The sequence below is a fragment of the Mytilus californianus genome, unplaced genomic scaffold (genome assembly GCF_021869535.1).
Source record: "Mytilus californianus isolate M0D057914Y unplaced genomic scaffold, xbMytCali1.0.p SCAF_5, whole genome shotgun sequence".
NCBI classification, from domain to species: Eukaryota; Metazoa; Mollusca; class Bivalvia; order Mytilida; family Mytilidae; genus Mytilus; species Mytilus californianus.
The window spans coordinates 105,525,345-105,550,173 of record NW_026262701.1 but is presented as its reverse complement, the minus strand read 5'-3'; the positions used below and the strand labels follow the sequence as shown (position 1 = coordinate 105,550,173).

The 24,829-nt window shown below is 30.0% G+C and overlaps 2 protein-coding genes across 20 annotated transcripts in view; one reads left to right on the top strand and one right to left on the bottom strand.

Annotated features, from left to right (window-relative positions):
• LOC127702853 (protein disulfide-isomerase TMX3-like) overlaps positions 1-7,732 on the top strand; it is a 118,969-nt gene extending 111,237 nt beyond the window's left edge. Inside the window, exons 13-14 of the mRNA XM_052207156.1 lie at positions 1,303-1,486; positions 2,586-7,732. Coding sequence (XP_052063116.1) covers positions 1,303-1,486; positions 2,586-2,650 — 249 coding nt within the window. The 3' untranslated portion in view covers positions 2,651-7,732. The remainder of the gene's footprint in view (positions 1-1,302; positions 1,487-2,585) is intronic.
• Positions 7,733-9,364: 1,632 nt separating this feature from the next.
• LOC127700462 (F-actin-uncapping protein LRRC16A-like) overlaps positions 9,365-24,829 on the bottom strand; it is a 73,535-nt gene continuing 58,070 nt past the window's right edge. For 12 of the 19 annotated variants that reach the window (XM_052203932.1, XM_052203948.1, XM_052203937.1 and 9 more), the window contains 7 exons: positions 24,645-24,817; positions 23,958-24,109; positions 22,953-23,187; positions 22,196-22,279; positions 21,661-21,744; positions 18,787-18,879; positions 9,365-14,270 (listed from right to left, as the gene is read on the bottom strand). In XM_052203932.1, coding sequence (XP_052059892.1) covers positions 13,873-14,270; positions 18,787-18,879; positions 21,661-21,744; positions 22,196-22,279; positions 22,953-23,187; positions 23,958-24,109; positions 24,645-24,817 — 1,219 coding nt within the window. In that variant the 3' untranslated portion in view covers positions 9,365-13,872. Of the gene's footprint in view, positions 14,271-18,786; positions 18,880-21,033; positions 21,049-21,660; positions 21,745-22,195; positions 22,280-22,952; positions 23,188-23,957; positions 24,110-24,644; positions 24,818-24,829 lie in introns of all 19 variants that reach the window. The other 7 variants (XM_052203934.1, XM_052203942.1, XM_052203943.1 and 4 more) reach the window with 7 other exon arrangements.

Sequence of the window (24,829 nt, the reverse complement as noted above, 5' to 3'; positions counted from 1 at the left end):
TGAAACTTTTGGTTAGTTTACATGTATTAGTTTGTGATTAGATCAGTTTAAGATGAATCGCTAATGTAAAGTCAATGATATTTGTTATGCAAATGTATTGGCATTTGCAAGTCTCGTTTCCATGGAGATTATATAGCCCCAACCCCTCATCATGGTTCATTGACTTTGAAACTTTTACATAGTTTACAAGTTAATGTTTGTGTTTAGGTTTGTTTAAAGGGAATAACGTATGATAAGTCAATGGTATTTGGTATGCAGTTGTATTAGCATTGGCACATCTCATTTCCATGGAGATTGTTTAGCCATGTACCTTCAGTCATGGTTCATTGACTTTGAATATTTGCAAAACTTACATGTTAAAGTATTGCTATTTTAATTTCAACATTTGCATTATCAAAATTACAAAAAAGGCAAGACATATCTCTGTGTTAACAGTTTATTCAATTATTATAAGCAATAGGTTAACTGTATTTTGTGTATGAAATGATTGTAAGGTGTTCATGTCTGTCTGGCAGGTATCATTTATCCTTGACCTTAATTTCCGGGTTCATTGGTCAATGTTAAGTTTCTGTAGTTTGGTCCTCTTCTCATATACTATAAGTAACGTATGGAATGATTATAGGGTTTTTATGTCTGTCTGGCAGGGTTCATCTGACCTTGACCTCATTTTCATGGTTCATTGGACAATGTTAAGTTTTCAGAGTTTAGTTTGTTTCTTTGATACTATAAGCAAAATGTCAACTATATTTGGTGTGTTGAATGGTTTTAAGGTGTACATGTATGTCTGCCAGGGTTTATCTGACTTTGACCTTATTGTCATTGACCATTGATAGTGTTAACCTTAAATGATACCTTCAGTAAAACCTTTATTTTTAAGACTTTCAACATTAGATTAATCATGGTCAGTACAATGGGTGAGACATTTCAGCGTATGCACTCTTGTTTAATTCTTTTATAAATTGTTTATGTAAAGTTAATTGACTTTTGCTATTATAAAACAGGAACTTTTTATAATGACAAATGATAACTAAAATTTGCTTTCATTGGACTTTTTGAAATTCAAAACATCAATTTATATGAAATAAAAGTATCAGTTGATTTTAGCCATTTGAACTTTTGACATGTAACAGGGTCAGTAATTTATCAAATCTGGTAAAAAAATATTATTGGACAAATTTCCATTCTAATATAAGGTGTAAAATAAGTAAAAGGTCACAAGTCAATTGTGGTATAAAGTCAAGCTATAACTAAACTATGTTATAATATTGGTCAAAAAATGATAAGAATGCAACTTTTTTTCAGAGTGTTTGGCAGTCATCCAGATGGCTGTTCCTGTTAATGTTCTGCCTCCCTACAGTAGTCATAAGCATCGTCTGCTACAGTTTGTGCTGTATGGAACCCATTGATGATGAAAATGCAGATGAGTTTGATGAAGATGAGGATGAAGATGGATACCTTTTAGAGAATAGAGATGACCTTCCACCTGGTAGTATATTGACACATACATTTTACAATTTGGCAAATCTTGAGTTAAAAAAAGGGGGGATGAAGAAAGTACCAACATCAGAAACCATAAATCAAAGAAAAACAGAATACTCCATGATCAAAAGAAAAAGTATTAGCAGACAAAAATAGTTTACAGGATACTACAAAGAAAACTAAAGATTGAGCAACACAAACCACACAAAAAAGCATGAATTCTACCACAATACCCTGAAAGTTTATTATTTTTTTATATTCAAAGGTTAGTTTTCTTGATCTCAATTTGTCATTGGTCATTATTCATTATGGCATCAAATTTTCTTACTTTCCTCTGGTTTCGCTATTATGATGTCATGAAAAAATTTGACCATAACTGATGATGTCACATAGAAAGAACATGTTCTCATACATGACCAAAAGTTTGAGATTGTCACAGAAACATGTGAGGGAGTGGATCCTTAAACTAAGAACACAATACCCATAGAAATAAATCTTTTTATTTGTGATTAATGTAAAAGTACATTGTATTGCATGTTATTTGCTCCCTGTGCAGTCCTGATTTACTATCAGTAATGACATCATTGTACAAGCTATTTCATTCAGTATAATAATCAAAATAATTGTGGATTCAGTGTCTTTAGTAAAAAGACAAATCATTTCATTGTCATAAAGATACTGAGGTTGTGAGTTCAAACCCCACACATGGCCAGTTTTCCTACCAAAGCTTGTTGGTTCTCTCAAGGCACTTCAGCTTCCTGAACCAATAAAAACTGACTGCCATGAAATAGCCAATAGTGCTGAAAGTGGCGTTAAACACCAATAAAATTGATCAATCAATCCAAATTTCATGACAACTCAGCAACAATATCATAAAAAATGTAAATCTAAAAGTTAATATACTGCCATGGTTCTTATTTTTGAATAGTTTTGACATATGGCACTGCATGTTGTATGGAACTATAGTCAAGTACATGCAGTCATTGTAGTTGTAAATTCAGACAATACAGATATTGTGGGCAATTTAGCAAACAACAATCAATCTATTAGATATTAAGTCAATACATATAATGATATTTTCTATTCAATGCCATATTTTATTTCAGCTTATGATGAACAAGCTTCGATAGAAACTCCTCAAGCAGTGACTGGTCATGAAAAAGCAGAATGAACTTTGAACCATACCTTATATGGATTCCGTCTATGAATGACCAAGTCAAGATATATTTCTCTATGTACTGTTCAAACAGAAGGAAGGACATGTCTTGAATTTTCTTTAAAAGTTATTCAAGTTATCGGTGAAAGAAAGAAAATTCTCATGTCAAATATTTTTTTCAGGACTGATCTGTCTAAAACAAGTGCAATATTCAATTCTGCTTGTCTTGTGCCTTTATGAATATGTATATCTTGGTGAATTTGTGATAAATACTATTGTCTTCATTTTATTATTTTTTAAGATAAGAATGAACAGGAAAGGAAAATATCCAAAGAGTTTGAATAGGTTAATAAGTTAAATAAATCACCATTTTGTTGGAGAAAAAGAAATAATTTCACAGTTAAACCAATTTTAATTGAACCTATAGAAAGTTTATCCTTCATTGAATATTTAAATTCGTGGTTCAGCTTTACCCACAAAATCCACAAAAATTGGTATCTCTCGAATAATGATGATTTCGCAGTATCTGTATTGTTTTGGTGTCTTGAATGTGGTTTATTTTTTTAAGTGGTTTAATTTTGCTAATTTTACAATTAAAATGAAATCCCCAAATATCTTCTTGCCTTAATTTCAGAATAAGTGGCAAGAACAAGATAAAAAAGACCTTGCAAAAAAGTTTTGCCATATGATTTGCCAAAATTAGAATCTGTAGATTTATTGTTTTTCATGGGATACCAATTTTTGTGGATTTCTTTTGTACAGATGAGCCAATTTTAATGTTCGATGAAGTACAAATCTTCTATCGGATTGTATGCACTTTTAAAAAAACTCACGAAACCACATTTCCATGAAAATACAATTTTTTCCTTAATCCGCGAAAAATTTGTACCCACGAAAATAAATGAATCCACAGTATTAGAAAATAAACCTCTTTACAGTAGTCTTCATATTAATCATCTTAGAACAAAAAACTACCATAAATACATAAATTATTAGTAATGTGTTTATATGGAAATGTTACATGTATATTGTTATATATTATATTGTCTTTTTATTAATCACTTAACAAAGATGGCATAATCTTTAAAAATCAATCACATCTCGAAATGTAGAAGAAAAAATTCACGAAATAATAAACTTGATGTTCATTTGACAATTTTTTCAAAAATTAATTAATTTTCGTCTTTTGTAAAAGTTGAATAGTTTAATACTATAGAAGGAATATTATTGTGAAATATTTACCAATTTATTTGGGGCTTTAGAAATTCCAGTTAAAGTTTGTGTCAGGAGGAAAAAATGTATATAATTTGCTCTAAAAGTAAAAAGTCGTAATAGAGCTCACTTCTTATTGATTCTGACTAACTTGCAGTTTATATATAGAATACCACATAAAATAAAAGTATTATTTAAATGTCACCAGCCACAACATTCTCAGTTTTAAAGAGGTATCTAGGCAAATATAGGTTTATTGTATATTTATTAAGAATTAACTGATGGAAAACATCATGCCAATTTGTTCTCTAGTGTCACGTTATATTGCCAGATTTGTTGAAATACAAAAAAGTGCACTTTTGTAATTTATCAATGGGCTTTAGATGTCAACTTCATGATTTGCTAAAGCATTTATTGATAAAATAAGTGCACTTTTGTAATTTATCAATGGACTTTAAATGTCAACTTCATGATTTGCTAAAGCATTTATTGATCAAATATTTCATTGACTGATATGTAAACTATGTTTTAAATGAGAGTATAAACAGTCAGGATTCTACTTCGTCAAAATCATCTCCCCATTACGCCACCTTATTTTTATAATCGTAAAAATGGAAGCCATTGTAGTGATTACACGCTGTCAATTTAGCTCTTGAAAACCGATCAATTTATCCACATAGTATCATTACGATCCTTATATGCCAGTTGTATTTTAAAAGACAAATGTATCTAGATATTGAGCATCATTTCATGAAATTTTTGTGCTTTGGTCAACTTAAAACGTCTGATTGGTTGTCAGGGGGAATTTTCAAAAGTTCAAAAATATTTAAAAAAATTCTAATTAGATATTTCGTGGAAGGGCAGACTAAAAATTTTCAGAGGTTGAAGACTAATTACCCTCGATAACACACACAAAAAATGAAGCTTTTATGAAGTTATGCATTTTTGAGATCCACTTGTAAAGTCTGTCGAATTTTTGTGGCGGAATTTATGCTTATGCACAAAAAAGATCCACATGTATTTGCAACTACCACAATCAACTGTTTTGTGAAAATTTGTCTATAATGTAAAAGTTTACAAATATCTCAAAGCTCATTACCATAATTTAAGTAAAAACACATATATAAGTTGCATAATACTTCGCAATACTTCACTTCATATTGAGTGTAGTGTTACATAACGGAATGAATATGATCTCTGCGCCATGCGATTGCCAAGCCATGTGAATCCAATTTGTCCTCTAGTGTCTACTGTAAGATTTGTTCCTGGTGTTCATGCCAATCAAACAACATGTCACCATTGCTAAATATAGAACATATAGTTAAAGTGCAAGTGACTGTTCAATATTTAGAAAACTATAATAGATCCATAAAATTTGACAGGGTAAAATGCTCAGAAATTGGATTTAGCTACTTCCCTTAAACACAAAAATGTTCAAGAGTCCTCGAATAGTGATTTTATACCAGTTTTCACCATTTGCACCAAGATGCAGAGAATTTTTTTTACAGCAACAATCTGCAATACAAAATCTACAAAAAATGGAGAAAAGACAAAAACCATGTACAAGAAAATCAGAACACTGGTCAAAAGAATTAATGATGAAAAGACAAACAATTCTTAACAAAACACTACTCAGAAAACTAAAGATTGTGGATATGCTTGAAACCATCAATTGACTGCTAAAAGGAGTTATTGCCCTTAAAAGACTATTTCTTACATAGGATCCTCTCAAAATTATAAATTACTTAATTTTACAACTTAATGTCTCCATGATAAGAACATAAGATCTCAAATTCTGTTTTGATTAATGTTTCAGGAAACACTAAGAATGTAAATTCATGAAAAAAGAAATATATAAACATGTTCCAGTTCAGGAGGTGAAGTCACATGCACTTGTTTCTGAAAAAAAAATCATTAACCTTAATATAACACTACATATAAATTCAATCACATCTTTAGTCTAACCATAATCATGTTTTTTTTTTAACAGTTTTAAATTTATCTAATTTAAGAACATATAAAACAGGAAAAATCCCAATCTTCTACATATTTTCTTGCAATTGGTAAAGAGTGTTGTTTTCAATGAGAGTTATTTCTATTTCCCTATACTATATAATGATTGAGTCTTAAGTATGTGTCTAGGGTAAATTGTTACTTGTTGTCATAGTGTATAAAGTTAAATTATTTTTTTATAGTGATTTGTTAAGCCTTTGAAAAATATGATGTATAATCATTAATGGTTTGCTTGTAAGTGAAACTATTAGCTAAAAATCTAAGAATAGACCTAAAGTGGAACAATACCTCATGACACACAAGAGATTGTATATGTATTTTATTTAATAATACTGATTTGGGACCAATTATCAACAGTAATTAAAGATATAATTAGGAAGGAACCATATGTCCATAATTTTATTATTAACTTAATGTTTGTTAATTGACTGTAAATTTGTCCAGAAAAATAGTTACAAAGTGCTTTGATTAAATGAATTTCCTAAAATGATTGTTCAAATGGTTATGTCTTTATGTCAAACAGGGATATTTATTGTACCTTTGTAAGCATTCAGCTTTCTTGTAAGTAGTACCCAATGCAATCCTTGATTCAGGTAAATCAAGAAAAACATTTTGAACAGACTAGATTTATAAAAGTGTTATTTTCATCAACTTTCTTTTTACTAAAATGTATTGTTTCTTTAACATTCATTTCTTTTTGAGACACAAATTTTAGTGGATATGACTTATCATTATTATGCAAACACATACTCTCACTGTTTAATGATATCAGATAAATTATAAAAAGGGATTCTGTTTCAATGCAGTATAAGTATAGAAATACCGGGTGTCCATCCGATATATCATATATTTATATTAGCAATGTCTCCAACGAGTTGGAAAATCAGTGCCTATAATTTATTTTTAAAAGAGTTGTGCCCCTTGGAAACATTATTTATATGGAAAATTACATAGTTAGTGCTCTCATTTGTATGATTTTTGCCAGATTTTTATGAAACTTATATTGCAGGTTTATATCAGCAATATCTTGGACGAGTTCGAAAAAACAGTGCTGATCAATTATTTTTAAAAAGAGTTATGCCCCTTGGAAATATTAATATTATGGAAATTTGCATCGTTAGCACTCTCATGTGTACAATTCTTGCCAGATTTTTATGAAACTAATATCATATGTTTATATCAACAATGTCTCAAACGAGTTCGAAAATCAGTGCCAGTCAATTATTTAAAAAGAGTTATGCCCCTTGGAACTATTAATTATATGGAAAATTACATTGTGAGCGCTCTCATAGGTACAATTCTTGCCAGATTTTTATGAAACTTATATCATAGATTTTTATCAGCAATGTCTTGGACAATTTCAGAAATAAGTTCTGATCAAATATTTTTAAATAGTTATGCCCTTGGAAATATTATATCAGGAATTGCATTGCATTTGTTCTCAAGCCTTCATTTCTCTCAGATATTTATAAAAAGTGTTAAAGAACAAACATGTAGTGTTCTCTTTTCAGTTTAATATTCCCCTTGGACCTTGGACATATAAAATATGTGAATGCGAGGGACATTAGAACTCTGTTCTATGATTAACTTTAAATTGTTACTGAGTAAATTATGTGTAATTGTTAAAAAGAGGCAGGTGCTATTAATAATTCACTGCAAAGTACAGATTCCTGACTAGTACAATAGTGTGTTATTTTAAGCTGGTTCATAAATGTTTTTTGTTTGTAAATTTGTTTTGAAGTGCTGAGCATAAGATTTTTTATATTGTGAGTATTGTGTATTTTGATGTGAACTGCTCATTGTGTACAAGCTGTTGTTTGAATAAGATGAATGTATTTCATGACAATTCTTAATAAATTGAAATCCATTTAATACTCACTCACTTCTCATGAATTTCCCATATACATTTGTAAAGTAGTTATTGTTGCTGCAATCAAATTTAAGTGAAGAAAACTTGTTCAACAATGTTATTTATAGGATGTCAGCTGAAGAATTTTTCTTCACAATTTATATAGATGTTATTTAGTTTTCTTACAATTGATGAATCAAATTTACGAGGGAAAGATGAAGATTTATTTGGAAGTAAACTAATTGTTGCAATGATGTAACAGCTGGTTCATGTTGGCTTCACTGTAGATTTACCTAAGATCCACCTTAACAATTTTGGTTTTGATACTTGATAGAACTTTACAACCCTCCTCGAAGAAAGGTAACAAGTCCGTTTGTCTATCTGTCATACTTTTTCCTACGGTACGTTTAATTTGGTTTAGTATTCTGTTTTATTTTTACACATTTAAATCAAAATGAAGTCGTCCCCTCCCTTTGTGGCTTTATTTTTTGGAAGATCATGGTCAAAGTACTTACTTTCTTAGTCCTTACTTTGCCTCTCGACACAAAGGGCAAGGACAAGTTGCAGCCACTCGTCAGGATGAATTAAGTTTCTTGTACTGGATACCGTAAATGGGTTTTTTTATGAGACAAGATAGTTGGTCTTTTGCTCATCCAAAAGTAACACATAATTTACTCATCATACAAGTGAACTTTCTGTCATATTTAGTTTTAATTCTTACTGCAGTTCTTCATCTCTTTATTCTCGTTTGAATTTAAGGTTCTCTCCTAGATTTTTCTATATATATTTTTACAGGATCCCACATCCAATGCCTAACTGTTAAATCCTATGCTGGTATTTATATGGTTTATTTATAGACAGGAAAGTAAAATTACTTCTGAGGATGGTGGATGGCTGTTTAATATCCAGTAACAAATACAATGCATATTCAGGACGAAAATATGTTAATGTGATATGCATATGAATCCTGCTTTGTACTAGACCACTACGCTAAGCCAGATGTTTTACATGCTAGTTCACAAGGTAACAGTCCGCAGGAAGACATGTCACCTAACCTTGATACATTATTCAAACTGCTTTTCATAAAAGCAACAAATATCAATTCTCAAGTCTTTGATTTACCCAGCTAGAGATCTAACCCACAACCTCTCAAAATTACTTCATGATTACTGACCTAAAACTTTTCTGTCATAATAAACTCAACTGGTTTAGCAGTTCACAACAAAAGTTAGGCCAATCAGGAAAGCTTATTTTTGGAAATGGCAGCCATGTTTGTTATATATCAAATAGTAATAATATTTCATACATCATTCCAGAAGAACATTTTGGTCATATATCTCTTCATGTGCATACACATACTTGGCTTTCCCATTTTTAGGGTTTGACCATACCTGATGAAGAAAACCAGAAAAGCTCTTTGGATGCAACAAATTTATAAATTGTTATTTTCATTATGCAAAATTTAAAGAAGTAACTTGAGAAGTTTGGGAGAAAAATTTTCTGATATAGATAATGGGAATTGATAAAAGAGAATTATAATGGTAAAATATCACACAGAGTGTACATGTCGACAGACTCTAGAGACAGACAAGGGTAAATCTTAAGAATTTACACTTTCGTGTGGTGGGACAGGCATTTATCAAAACCAAAACAGATTATAACAATATATGTTTAATGTTTGTAAACATATCATATATATAAAGTAAATGTGAAATAATATAAGTTATGTAAAAGGTGGTGTGTAACACTGTTAATCTAACAAAGTCAACACAAAGTTATCTTTGCATAGATTATATTTGTATAAAGTGGTCGCTCCTCTCTTTATTATAATTGTATAAGATGGTCTATCTTCTCTATATTGGTCCAATAACATAATGGGACTAAACGTAAATGAAAAATAATTATTGTAGTGTTAATACATTATATAAAATTGATCATAAATGAACCCAAAACCATTTTACTTCTTTACTCTAACTTTTAGTTCTAAATAACTGCATGAAATACCTCTGGAATTCCTCTTCTATCTTTACCCATTAAAATCATTATAACTCAAAACCTGTCTAAAATGAACGTTTGTCATATAATGCACAGATATCATAACTATCTTCTGTAATTAAACCTGTCCAAACTATATTCTGTTAGAACTCAAAACCTGTCTACAATGAACTGTTGTCATTTAACACAGAGATTAAATGATACCCGTGTGCTGGTCCAAGATCAATAAATGTCCAAGGTCGTTAAATGTCCAGGGATGTTTTTTGTTATTTTTTATTTCTGAGAATCCTTTCCCCGCGCATTTTTTGTATTAATAAATCATTGCAAAAATTTCAGAATTTACAGTTTTGACAATCCGGGAAAGAGGAGTCCTTAAAAGTAAAGCAGAGATTTCAGATTATTTTTTTTCAGACCAAGTCATTCTATAATGTGTAATTCTACAATAAGATTTCAAAAGGTGGACTGTTCCTTATCGTTCTGCTTTCCAACAAATATAGTATATTCTCAAACCTCGTTTTAGGAATAATATTTATTTAGTACAGTAAAAATAATAGAATTAAAACAGAAACAACAAAAGAACACTACAATAATTATAACAGAAAACAATATAACTTTATTCCTGTTATATTTAGTACTGTATATATATCAATGATAATTCCCATATGAACTTAATAAATATAAAACCAACAAATAAAGACAAGAAATCAGGTCCTAAATCTTAAGTTAATATAAAATCATGAACACTAAACAAAAAATAAATCAGAAAACATATCAGCTATGCATTCTTACAGTATAAATTCTCAACATTATATTAAACATATTGGTCCACTATCCTAAAAAAAAATATATCAACAAAAAATCTAAGTTTAACTTCAGATTTGTTTAATTTTGCTCAAAGAACATCATTTCTACTATCATACAGTTTATATTTAATGAATTATTTGTAAAATCTTAGGACAATGTATATCATATGTGTTGTCTTGGGACTATGGTATTTCATTTTTGTCAGAAAGAATGTAATTACCACAGCTCTTTAAATTAAACATAACGTAACATGACAACATCATTATCCATAGATCTAAATATCTAAATATCTAGATTTAATCAATGGAATAGATCAAGTGCAGGTATGTAGGTTTAAAATGTTCTGAGGACTTGCATTTATCTTAAGACAGTGTCTCATATCTTTCTATTGGTCTCCATCTATGTAAACAATGATTAAACAAATTAATTTTTTCTACTTTCTACGAAATGAAGAGGAATATTCTAAACATTGTATTATTAACAATAGAGGTGTGTAAGTTTGTTTCATTGTGTGTAAGTACTTTAAAGGTATCATTTCACCTAAGTTCTTCTACCTTGGGACTCATTATTACATGTTCTATTATAATACAAATTTTGTAAATACAACTAACAAGATATTATATTTTCATTCTTCTGTATGGACAATTCCTTCTTCTTTAATGGACTTTTAAAGATATACAAGAACAAAAAAAAAGACGAAATATACAGGTTTCCAATAAATTTAATTGTTTTCATGATTTTCACTTCCCCTCAGATTCTCTGACTAATAAAAATGAGTAAGAAGTTTATATAATTGGCCTAGGCAACCTATGCACAAGTCCCAAACTAATAATAAAATGTGATTCCTTCTTTTTTGGGCAAGCTCTTGCCAATCTAAATTTCTTTTGTCAGTAAAATGTATGGTCAACATACCACAAAAATTTACAAACCTTTACGTTTTTTCATGATATATTTAAATTACATGTTTGCTTACCGCTCTATTTTCAGTGTTATTTGTTATTTATGACTACTTTCAAGCGAGAAAATAAAAGGAAACAAGGTCTAGTTTCTAAATACATATTAAATATATAAATCAACAATTTGCTTTGTTAGAAATAGGTAAAGGAACCAAACTTCAAAGATAAAACTGTGCATGAAAATACTAAATATATATATATATATGAATATATACAGATATACAAATGAAATGATGTAACAAAAATAGTTCAGTAAGTTTATGGTTACATTATGTAAAAAATTCAAACGATTATTCAAAATATTATGTATAGAAGAAAGTTTATATTGCATATGACTAGCATGACATGTAATGGTTATCCCCCTTTAAAAAACAGAACACGAAACGAATTCTAAAGTTTTTAAACCTCCACCGATTTTACTTTCCCTCAGTAAAAAGCCTTGTGTCAATTCTAAATTACAAATTCTAACTATTTTCTACATTTTTCCCTTTTATCATTTGCTATGAAGTTATAAAAAGTAAAATCTAAAGTAAATATTACTGAATAATAACAATTTCAAAGCAATGATACAACTTTAGTACACTTAGACCACAAATATCAGTGCCTCTTTAAAGCATGTAAATCAATAAAGCCACTTAAGTAACTGAAAATTAAAGATGAAAGTCCCAGGATGTGATTTACGGCTTAAATGTAGAAATCATAAAGTACATTGTGTATAAACATTGGTATAGAGTCAATGACGTGTTTAGTAAAGCATTAATCTTTCCTTATATACAGATATACATTATATACACTGTATTATTATGCTAATGAATATTCATGATATATAATAATTATTCAACATTTTGTGGAAATTTTGAGTTTATAATTTAATGGAACACATGTTATGATGAGTAATAGAAACTTATTTTACATTTTTATAGAAATTCTGAGTAAATAATTTAATGGAACACATTATAAACTGAAACAACAATAAACTTATATTTCTTTTCATATTTTATGGATGTATACATGAAGAAAGTGATTATGATCTTGAAAACTATGTAGTAATATTTGTTGTTTCCTTCATGTGTAAATAAAAAGTCTACCAAAATATTAACGATAAAATGATGTAATTAGCTTTAATATTTTATAGTTAAATATTTATTCACTTAAACACACATTGTTGAAAAAATAAATAAGTTATAAATTATTCAATTATTTTTTTGAAATATAAAAAATACACGTCTACATATAGACACATGAGATAACTTCAACTGTCCAATACATAAATGACTAGCTGATGAACTTCCAATAATACAATTAAGTGCATTTCAATATTTCGAAATAACATCAACAAGAGTTAATTACCCTTGTATTTGTACAATAACAAAATAAACTGCAAATCAACACTTTATCCCAATTTTATCATCAATAACAATTTGTAACGATTTGGCACTAAAACATGATACGTTTCTCTCTGTTCAAATTATTTCTTGCACAGAATTTTAAAACTTCTAATTAATTTATTAACAATGCTTGAATTTATTTTTGTTAGCATGTAACAAAATTGTTTTAAACAGAATAATAAATTAAATATCTAATGTAAACATATAATTCATTTCCAGAGCATGATATTTTCAGTTTAGTTTGTCAAGCCATATTTGCTGTTGTTTTTTTTTTGTGTTTTTTTTGCAGTTTATTAATATTTTTCTATGTATTCTTTAATGAATACCTTTTTTAGGATAACACATTATTGCTCTTTAGTATGTACTGTGAAAAAAGTGAAAATTAATACACCATATAACGTAATACTTCATCTTATCCTTCCAATACATTGTTCTATTTAAACACAACTACATGAATAGATAAGTAACAAGAGTAACTATATATATAAAGTCCAGTATATACATATACATAGTGTATAAAGTGAATAAAAAATTATATATATAAAAAACATGACATAAATCATCAAAAACAATTATTGCACATGAACAGTTTCAGCAGATATTGTACAGCACCACATACTACTGTGCTAAAGATTTACACAACTTTACATTGGTATTAACCCAACATATTTATAAAGTCAAGAAACAGCACTTGTGGTAGAAAAAAATAGAAACAAAATGGAAAAGTTTTGAATAAGCATTTAAAATTAATCACTCACTACACCTAAACTCAGCATAATCTTTTATCTTACAACATCTTCATATTTGATTTTTATGATTTAAGTTCAAATACTGGTATGTTTTGATTAAACTATAAAGAGTTCAGTTTTTGTTGAGCATTGAACTTTTAAAATAAAATCTGTATTAATTACAGTTTTTGGCATGGGAAATATCTTTGGAACAAGACTGAATGTGTGTTTTATATAATATTTACATTTAGTATTGCCAAAAATCACAACTATTAAAAACCACCTTGATGTCTTATACCATTATTACATCACTTTCAAAATCAGTTGGTTTTTCTTCATTTGATTCTTCAGAAACACTTTCATCAGATGATCTTTTGGAATCTCCATTTTCAGCTGGCTTTTTAGCCCCATTTTCAGCTGGCTTTTTAGCCCCATTTTCATCTTTACTTTCTACATTGTTGACTTCTTCCTTTTTGCTGTTTTTCAAAGAAACACCTTTCTCCTTATCATCACCATCAAAATTTTCTCCATTTTCCTCATTTTTATCTTCCACAATTTCCTTCAAATCTTGAACTATATTGTCCGTTTCTGTAAGATCACCAGATGACTTAGAAGGCTGTAATGTCTGGTCCAAAACTTTTTCATTTTTACTGTTAGTAAACATAGATACAGGTCTAGAACCCCTGTCTGTAACAAATATAATAAAATTTATATCAGAATATTTTCTTGTAATTATTTTAGCTGTCTTTCAAGATTATTATAATTATATTTTTTTTCCATAGAAACAAGAGTACATTCAATGAAGTGTCTCGCCTGCTCTGCTGATCATGATTGAAATTATTTTGAAAGTCTTTAAGACAAAAGTTTTACTACAAGTATCACATAAACTGAACATTATCAATGACCCATGTAAATAAGGTAAAGTAAAGATGATCCCTGCAAGATTTACATGTCATTTGACAAATGAACCATAAAATTGAGGTCAAGGTCAGATGAACCCTTCAAGACAGACATGTACACCTTACAATCTTTAATTTCCCTTGGAGTTCGGTATTTTTGTTATTTTATTTGTTTCCATACACCAAATAGAGTTGACCTATTACTTAAAGTACTGAGAAATGGCCTTTAACGTGAAAACTTAATTTTGACCTATGACCCATGAAAAATAAGGTCAAGGTCATATGAAGGCTGCCTGATGGACATGTGCACCTAACAATCATTCAATGTAGAACTGTGAGCTATTTCACATTAACGATATCCCTGCTTTAAGTATTCAGTAAACAGGAAGTTGATGAGCAATGAATCCCATGATGCATCACACAGTTTAACATGCCCATATAAAGCCTGATAATGAATTTCAGGAAGTTCTGATTTATTGTTCCTGAGAAAAATGTGACCGAAATTTCTTGGAATGGACAGACAGGGGTAAAACAGTTTACCCATAACTATAGTTGACCTATTGCTTATAGAATCTAAGATACCTACTTGACCACAAAAACTTGACCTTGATCACTGATCCATAAAATGTGGTCAAGGTCAGGTGAACTCTGAATAGTTGTCCTATTATTCATAATAAGTATGAAATTTGTGAAATAAAAAACTATGCAGTTTTTTTAAGCAGTTGCTGAACCATGAAAATGTCAAGGACAATAGACATATGACAGACAGAAACTTCAGAACATAAGGCTTACAAGGTACAAAGCATCCAGGTCTCCTACCTTCAGAAATATAAAGCTTTACACTAATAGGGGGAGGGGGGCAATGGTTTTGAAAACTTTCAACTACATAATGCATTTGTGATCCCTATTGTTGAGATTTTGACTTGAACTGTAAAATAGAACATATGTACTGAACACTATTTGATTATGCAGAATTGACCCTAGATTTTACAACACTATAACTTTTGACATCAAAAACAATAATAACTTGTTTTTAAGCATCAGACATTTTTTCTCTTGTGATGTCAAAATCTAACTGGAATGTTTGTGATGACCTGGAATGGCAAACAAATCATGATAAGGCTTATTCATAAGCTCCTGTTTGGAAAAATTCATGCAAATCAAGCATCTTTCTTCAAACTTAGCAAAGCATTCAAAGATTTAAAGAAAACTGAACCTTTAATAAGCAAAGCGATCTTTTCAACAGAAGTCCTACTCGCTTCTTTTTTCCCCACTTTACTAGCATAGAATATCAAACCACCTATTCAAAATACTCATTAACACTACAACTACTTGTATAACACTTACAGTAATACATGCAAAATATTATCTCCTTTATTGAAGGTCTATAGGTCAGATTTATGTACTATGTAATTCAGAAATTATTGCTTGCATTTATTATTATGATTTTTGAAGAATGGACCAAAATGTGAGATTAATTATTGCGATTTCTCAAAAATATCCTCACAAATATATGTGTATTGAATTCAGAATGTGAGTTCTTATTATTGAGATAATCACCAAGTCACCTAATTTTGCATTAATAAAAACATCACAATAATTTCTGAAAATTCGGTATACAAAAAATGATATGTGGAAAGACAATTACTGATTACTAATTTAAATAGGTCTAAACGGTCCTTCTTTTCATTCAATTTTATTAGGAAGAGTGATAAGGAATAAATATATATAAAAATGCATATTGTGTCACATAAATACTTTCTATATACACTATTATAAACCTATTTAAAAAATCAGTTTCAAACCAATTTTCATGGTTTTTCTGGAAAGTAACTTCTTAGTCTATTTCTATTTTATTTTTGTCATCTTTGGTTAAGAAGAAATGTTAAATTTTTCTGAAGCATCAAAAATATTGTGATTATCAATTATCTAATATCAAATCTCTAAATGTTTAAAATAATTTTAATTACAAATAGATTATCTCTATCCACTTTTAGTCAATAAAAACATAATAATAACAGTAAAGTTCATATTGTCTACCGCCAGATGAGTTATCAACTAAATACTTTAAAATGCATACATAATATACACAACTCCCAGGAATCTCTTTGCCATAGTTTCTGGACAATTTTTTTTGAAAATGAGTATTTATTGTACACAATTTTTTTTTCATTTCTCAATTATAAAACCAAACTCAGAAAATAAAAGGTTTAATCAGGAACTGCTATGCTAAAACAGGACAGGTTAAAAGTCCTTGTTTAAAAAGTGCAATATAAGTTTAGTATAATATCATTGCTTGTTATTATCATGTTTACAATAAATAAAACAATTCTTTAAATTATCAAAATTCACTAATTATCCAGAAGGTTTGACAAACAATGGGAAATTTGTGCAGTGAAGGAAGTCTGTGCTCTATAATTAACAAGATTCCAATTCTCATCCAGCAAAAATCTTACACATAAACTGATGCAATCTCAATACTTTCTGTAGGCTAAAAATAATCATAACAAGTTGACGATTTGTTGAATAAAAATAATCTAGATTCTCAAATCTCCCAATATTATTTTTTTTTAATTTTAAATCATGGTTTATTTGAGTTCACTTCTAAAGTTTTTAATCCCTTACAAAAAGCTAGATATTAGTATTGAGCAAGTCAAATCTTATTGTATTAAAACATATAGTTAATCCCTCAAACATTGTCTTGAAGCTTTACCCTAAAACAAACTCCAACCCTGTAAGAAATGCTGAATATGACTTTTAACCTTCAGAGGTGAGAACAAGTAAGATGATTCATTTCTTCTTAAGACCTTGATTTTGTGATGAGCAATGTGAAAACATGTGATCAATTTTAACATAAGTAGTAACTCCTAGCCTCATTCAAGCTATGTGAAATATTTCTATTTATTGTTTCAATTGAAATCAAAGTACTGTCATACTGCTTACTTGCAAATCCAATATAGTAAAGATAAACAAGAATGTGTTCATAGGACACCATACCCTACTCCCATTATTGTGTTCACAGGACACCATGCCCTACTTCCATTATTTTGTTCATAGGACATTATACCCTACTCCCATTATTGTGTTCACAGGACACCATGCCCCACTCCCATTATTGTGTTCACAGGACACCATGCCCTACTCCCATTATTGTGTTCACAGGACACCATGCCCTACTCCCATTATTTTGTTCACAGGACACCATGCCCTACTCCTATTATTGTGTTCATAGGACACCATGCCCCACTCCCATTATTGTGTTCATAGGACACCATGCCCCACTCCCATTATTGTGTTCATAGGACACCATAACTTAAATTTTTTTGAGGTAAAATTATCAAAATATTCTTGATGAGGCTGAGGACAACCCATGCTTTGCAAATTTTAGGGGGGCGCACGCCCGCCACACCCCTGCCTGAATCCTCCCCTGCTCAAGGTAAAATAGCTAAACCAAAACTTTTAACCTGCTGAGTGTACTAATTTCACAAAAATCTGGATTAAATCATAAATTTCATAATATGAAAGCTATCAACACTGTCCAAAAACATTAATCAAAAATACTTATTTCAATTTACATATTTTCAGCCTAGCCTTCCAAAGTCCATGTGAGCTACTGCCATTATCTGATCTCATTAATTAATAATTAAAATGTTTGTCTTCTTGAGAACCAATGATCAGAATGGAAACAAACGAGCAAACCATTCCTTAAAATGTCCTCAAAATTTCAAAGTGGATTTGCAAGTAAAAATTATGACTAGGTATTAAACAGTTATTTTTTTCAGTTCTAGCTATTTTCTTGCTTGATAAAAGGCTGGTAAAACAATGATAAATGCTTGAACATTCCAGTTACCATAAATCACAATGGTCAAGATTTCCTTTTAAAGGCTGCAAACCTATCTCTTACATGTAGCACTAGAACAAATAAGTTAAAAGCAATAAAATATAGCCAGAAAAGCTATTATAGTTGAAAAATAGTTTTTTCTAAATAAACTAAAAAAAAAATCATTATAAAAGTTAACAATTCTGTTCTTTCCTAACATGTAATATTTTACAAAATACAAAAACATTTGTAATATAAAATCTATGAGGTGATTTTTGCATGTGAGTATGAAATAATGAAAAAGATACGAAACCACTCAACAGAGTTACAACACCGGTCCACAATTTCAGAAAAAAATTCAAATAAAAGGGCTTCCAATATTATTTATTTTATCGGAATAAAATCAAAACAGTTGCAATTTTAGATTTCCAGGAAACCCACATTTGAAAATTTTTGCAAGACTTAGTCCAGACCATTTTGACTATACCTTTTTGTATAACTGGAGGTATATTTCTGGGTAATGAAGCAGCTTTACTGTCTTCATTAGTTTTACCGCTGTCTGTTTTATCCTCTTGTAAGGCTGAAATATATAACATTTGTTAAACAACACAGAGACAATGCAGAATTAAACATTAGAAAACTGACATTAAAATAAGTTTGTTGATCATCAATACCCATACTGCTCCCCAAAATACTCACAAAACTCTCTTAACCCTACCACCTATTAATATACCTATCTCTAGCAAGTGGTTTTTATTGTTTCATTTATTTAGGAATTCCTGGTTAATTTCATATTTCTGTAATATATTTCATAAAAAAAAGCTTCCAATTTTTTTTAAATTGGAACTAATACTTTTGCTAAAATATACTTATGAATAAAAGGTTAGTTGGGGTGACCATCAGTGAGACAGCCTTACAATATATAGCCACTGAGAGAGCCTTACAATATATAGCCACAAGGACAAACAGAGGTCAAGATCTAATCATGGAAAGTGACCCTACCAATGTCAAGGTTCAATTGCCACGAGTAACAGTAGAAAGGTTAAGAATTATATAAACAGTGACCACAAAAATCTGCAATTAATACAAAAAGAAGAACATATGGTATAACTTCCAATGAGACAAATATCCATAGGGCCAAAATGTGACAGATTGACATTGGATGTTGTCAATAGTAACACTCTGAATCAATAGACACCACTGACATGAATTAACATGAGCTGGAGTTGGACCAGTTATGTGAGTACTCACAACCCCCTCCCGTCCTTATATTACTACAATTAAATGTTGATTGATGAAAGTTCTTATGAACTGATCAGTAAGGCTTGATGATACCAACTGCAATGTGTTAACAAATTTTTATCAATTGCATTAAAGAGAGTTAAACACTTAAAGTGACAGTAACTTAAGTTTTTTTTGTGTTAGTAGATACAAAATGTATATCTAAATATTTCAAGTATGGATTTACATAATGTGCATCTATAAATAATATACTTGTCTATAAGACTAATAAGTATAAAAAACTAAGTATAATATATTCAGGCTTATAGAATAAATGTTATACCTTACAATAAGGCATGCACTAAGGCTTTATATATCAGATATGATGCCTACTTAGTTTATATCAGCTGCAAAAAATTGAAATATCCTGAAGAAAGGGATAAAGAAAAGTACTGACAGATGTCAGGGCTGATATGTATAAAACCACTTAAGTTAAGATATCCAATCGTAGTACTAATTTATCGTAGGACATGTAGAAAAATCTGTCCGTTTGGAACAAATCTTATCTTAAGTTGTTTTATGCATATCATCCCAGATATCTATAAATGATGGAAAAGTCACTGAAATCTAATTAAGTGAGAATTTACATCTTTTATATCTAATTTGTTGAGAAGTTCAGAAATTCAAGTTTAGCCATGCACAAATTTTTTTAAAGTTTACATACACAAGAATAGAGTCTTACGACAAAATTTATGAGAATCTGAAAAACAGAATGCATTGCTATCCTTGTTAGTTTTGCAATTTTAATGCATTCTTGAAGAATAACAACCACATGGTAAAAGCTGTTGAGGTTTTGTTAGTACAAGGTCACAATGGATATCTTGTGATCCTATTAAAGTCTCAACTTTACCAAGCAGTTCAAAATTTGTCAATAAGACATTTAGACTTCCATAACCAAACAATTACAGAAATTCTTTAAAATTTGAAAAAGATGAAATCTACTCTCTACTTTTGAGCTATGTGTTTAATTTAATTTAAACTCCTGCCTTTATACAAACCCCTTCCCTTTGATGTTTTATGGTGGAAAAATATTCTATAGTTTGCCATTAAATCACAATCAAAAATAAATAGGTCTATCAATTTAAAATTCTGGTTTGACAATTCTATTTAAATTTTTTGGCATTATTAAACAAGGGTTATATTCCTAGAAATTAAATACAGGCTTCTTTTTTTTTGAGACATGAAATTGATTTTTTTTAAATCTGCTCTTGATTAAAATACTTCTAACAATGCTAGAATCACTAAATCTAGTTTTAGAAAGTTTATTAGGTTCCCTTACAAAAAATACACCCCTCTCCCTCCCCTCAAACCAGGGGCTCATATAAGGAGTAACAGGACATATAATTTTTTTTCTAACTGTAAGAAGAAAGCTGTGATAGCACACAAAAAAAAAGCCTATTTTGATGTCTGAAAGCTTTGACAGTAAGTAAACCTAGGAACTTCTGATACTTACATGTATCACTTAAATCTAAAGAATTTGTAAAAAACATTACAATTTATTAATTATTAAACACTTTTTAGGTTATATCACTGTTAGTCATCTTTTTATCTAATGTGGATTCATTTATTTTTGTAGATACCAATTATCATGGATTGAGAAAAAATTGTATTTCCATGGATATTTGATTCGTTGTTTTGCCAAAGTCTCCATACAAGCCTTTAGAAAATTTGTACTTCATTCAACATTTAAATTTGTGGTTCTTCTTTACCCAAAAAATCCACGAAAATTGGTATCCAACGAATAATAATGAATCCACAGTATTTCTTGTTATTATTACATTAAACCTGCTGTGAAAAATATTTAACCGAATGTATTTGGGTTTTGGTGCTTGTGGTTATAAATACTTGCAGTGCACATATAACAGAGATTCGTTTGGTGCATTCTGCTGTGATATTCTGCAGTGAATTACATAGACTTTTGTCTTATCATCTGACATCACTCAGTTAAATCATTCAATGAAGTGCTTGAATAGTGTACTTTCATTTTACATGACATCAATAAATCTGGCATTAACATAAGTTTAAGCAGTGGACTTGACTGTGGTTTGTTATAGGGTTCACAAAGGGCCTTGTTACTTACGGTCACTTTTGACATTTGCCCGAGGTTTTGGAAGAAGATTTGGGCGTGTTTTAAGAACTGGTCCAGAATTTTCAATCTCTCCATCTATAAGTAGCCAATGTTATTTTAGCTTTCTAGAAACATACATAAGACCATCTGAATGTTTACAACATTATTTTTAAAGTCTAAAGAACACACAAAGTCAAAATGAGGCTGCCATCTTTTAAAATTTTATATCACATTTTGGAATTAGCAGATAAACACCAAGTACAATAATCCTATTTGTAAAATAAAATTCCACATGATTTTCATAGTATATTGGCAGTTTTTATTTCAGAAGATTTCATTTAACAAGTGAATTAAGCCAACATAAGCACTCCATGAATATAACTCACAATATGATATCCTGGTCAACTAATTTAGTTTAACAAATTTTCTGATTTTAAGAAATCTTTTTAACACATAAAATGTAGGACCTCAGAGTCTATTTTCATTCTTGTCTAAAATTTTGGTGATGAATTTCAGGGATAGAGTCAGACCTGTGAGTGTAACTTACCATCACTCTTGACACTTCCCCTGGGTTTTGGAGGTGGATTAGGGCGTGGTTTTGGAGCAGGTTTTTGACCTTTAGTTTCTCCATCTAAAAGATATAATCATCTTGAATATATGTAAAATACAAATAATTAATCATTGCCTTTACTTAAATGTCTTCTGAAAACTCTGGTTACTCTCCCTAAAATGTAGATGTATAGTTAAATAAAATGAAAACATATGTATAATATGAGAATAAAAAGAATTCATAGAAGTTTTTCTGAAAGAATCTGTTCCACGTGCAATTAAACCATTTGAAAAGAATGAAACTCTGAGAAAACAAATAGACTTAGACATGGAAAGGCAGACAATATTATTTACACACAATAAATACTATCATAACACATGCAATGACATTGAAATTTTCTGTTATAGATTTAATCTGAGTGAAGACGACAGTTAAGACCCTTAAAAACTGTCCAGTTTCTGTTGATATTTAAGAAACTTTTAGTAATTTCTGTAAATTTCTTTAAAAGACATACACAAGCTATGTTATTACTTTCTTAAGAAAATAGTTTCACAGTAATAAACAAAAATGTTTTGTCTGTCAAACGTGGTTTCCACATTGGAATAAAAGTAACTGTAGCATATCATTTTCAATATCCTTTTTGAAGTATTTCTAGATCCTTGATTGTGGAAATTGAATTCCTTATAAAATCAAATTCAAATTCTATTAATAATATTATACATTCTATATGTATAAGAATGGTGTGTCCAGTTACCTTCCCCAATTGTGGAAGTCCTGGAAGCAGTCGATGTCCTGCTACTGTTACTGTTTGGACGAGGAGCTGGTTTTGGTCTGTTCTGGTCATGTACCAGCTTTAAGACAGATATTGGAGTTTTCTCCTTGGATTTCGTGTCATCCTTTGTTTCTGAAGGCTTGGGTGATACTGCTGTTTCTGTCTTTGGTGGCTTTACTGCTTCCTTTTCCTTAGTTTCTTCACTCGGAGTTTTATCCTACAAAAAATTAAATTTTACATTTCAAAAGCATAAAAAGTTTCAATACTTGACTACTTGTTGATAAACTGATATGGCTATATACATTATATATGCTGTACTGTAGATATTTCTGTGGTCTGATATGGCTATATAAATTATATATGCTGTACTGTAGATATTTCTGTGGTCTGATATGGCTATATATAGATATAAGAAGATGTGGTATGAGTGCCAATGAGACAACTCTCCATCCAAGTCAAAATTTATAAAAGTAAACCATTATAGGTCACAGTACGGTCTTCAACACGGAGCCTTGGCTCACACCGAACAGTAAGCTATATATATTATATATGCTGTACTGTAGATATTTCTGTAGTGGTGGTGCTAATTGTTTCAAAGTCACTGCTTAAAATTTAATGCAAAACTATTTTTTCATTTAACATCTTATTTATTTTTTTTAATTTAAGTCACTTTTACCAAACTTGAGCACCAGTTCTGCCCTGCTTACAGAAAGGAAACCTTGTATAGTTGACCTAATATTTCTGCTTGCTGTCTTTTGTTTAAGTAGAAAGAATATACCATCATCGATAACATCCAAACCTATACATTCGATTGGAAGTCTCAATGCCTTCTTCATTTAACTACCATACTCCAGTCTCAACATTTGTTTTATTACTGTTACCACAGATTTTCTGTTCTATTGTCTGTGTTTAAGTTAAGCCTACATATCATCTAGGCCTATACCTTCTAATAGAAGCCTCAATGCCTTTTTTTACTATTTTACTTACCACCGATTTTCTGTTCTGTTGTTTTTGTCTCAGCTGAGCCAACATATCACCACCCATAACACCAAGACCTATTCCACCACCAGGAGGCCTCAAAGCCTTCTTTGGTTGTTTGTCTTCATCTTTTTTCTCTGGCTCTGGTTGGGTTTTCTCTTCTACAGAATAATATATTATGCAGCAAATATTAACACTTTCATTCACCTATAGGAATTCATATTGAGTATATGTATAAGGAAAATATGCATGCAACTGAAAATACATTTGATGTACTGTCAAGTTAATGTGTGCACTTTCTAAATCTGGACATTGCATGACAAACAATATGACAAGCAGACTTTGAAGGATGCAATTTAAGTGTACACATGTAATTTTAAGACCAAAAGGAATGGGAGGTCAATAATTCAAAATATGCATTATATTCGGTTTCAGGCGACCACATTTTCGCACAATCTCACTGATGGAAAAGAATATAGCATCTAACTTTCCAAAGATTTTCTATGTTGTCTGCAAATATGGTTTTAAGAAAAAAAAACAAATAACAATAAATGACAAATTTAAAACACCTCAATTTAAAACACCTCTATAATGTGAAAATTTAAAGGATTAATGAAGCCCTTTATCAACTTCTCCTCCATGTAAAATAATTACTAACTAAATCACCACTATTTTTTGTTTTATATAAAAATAAACCTTTAGGTTCCTCTTTTTTCACTGGCTCTTCCTTGACCTCTGGCTCTGTATTTTCTTTATTAGGTGTGTTTTCTTTAGTTTCTGATGGAGGATCTTTCTCTACTTTAACATCTTCTTTCTTTTCAGGTTCTGCTTTGACTGTCTTTTTTCCAAAAGGAAGCTTACCAAATAAACTGGAAGGAGAT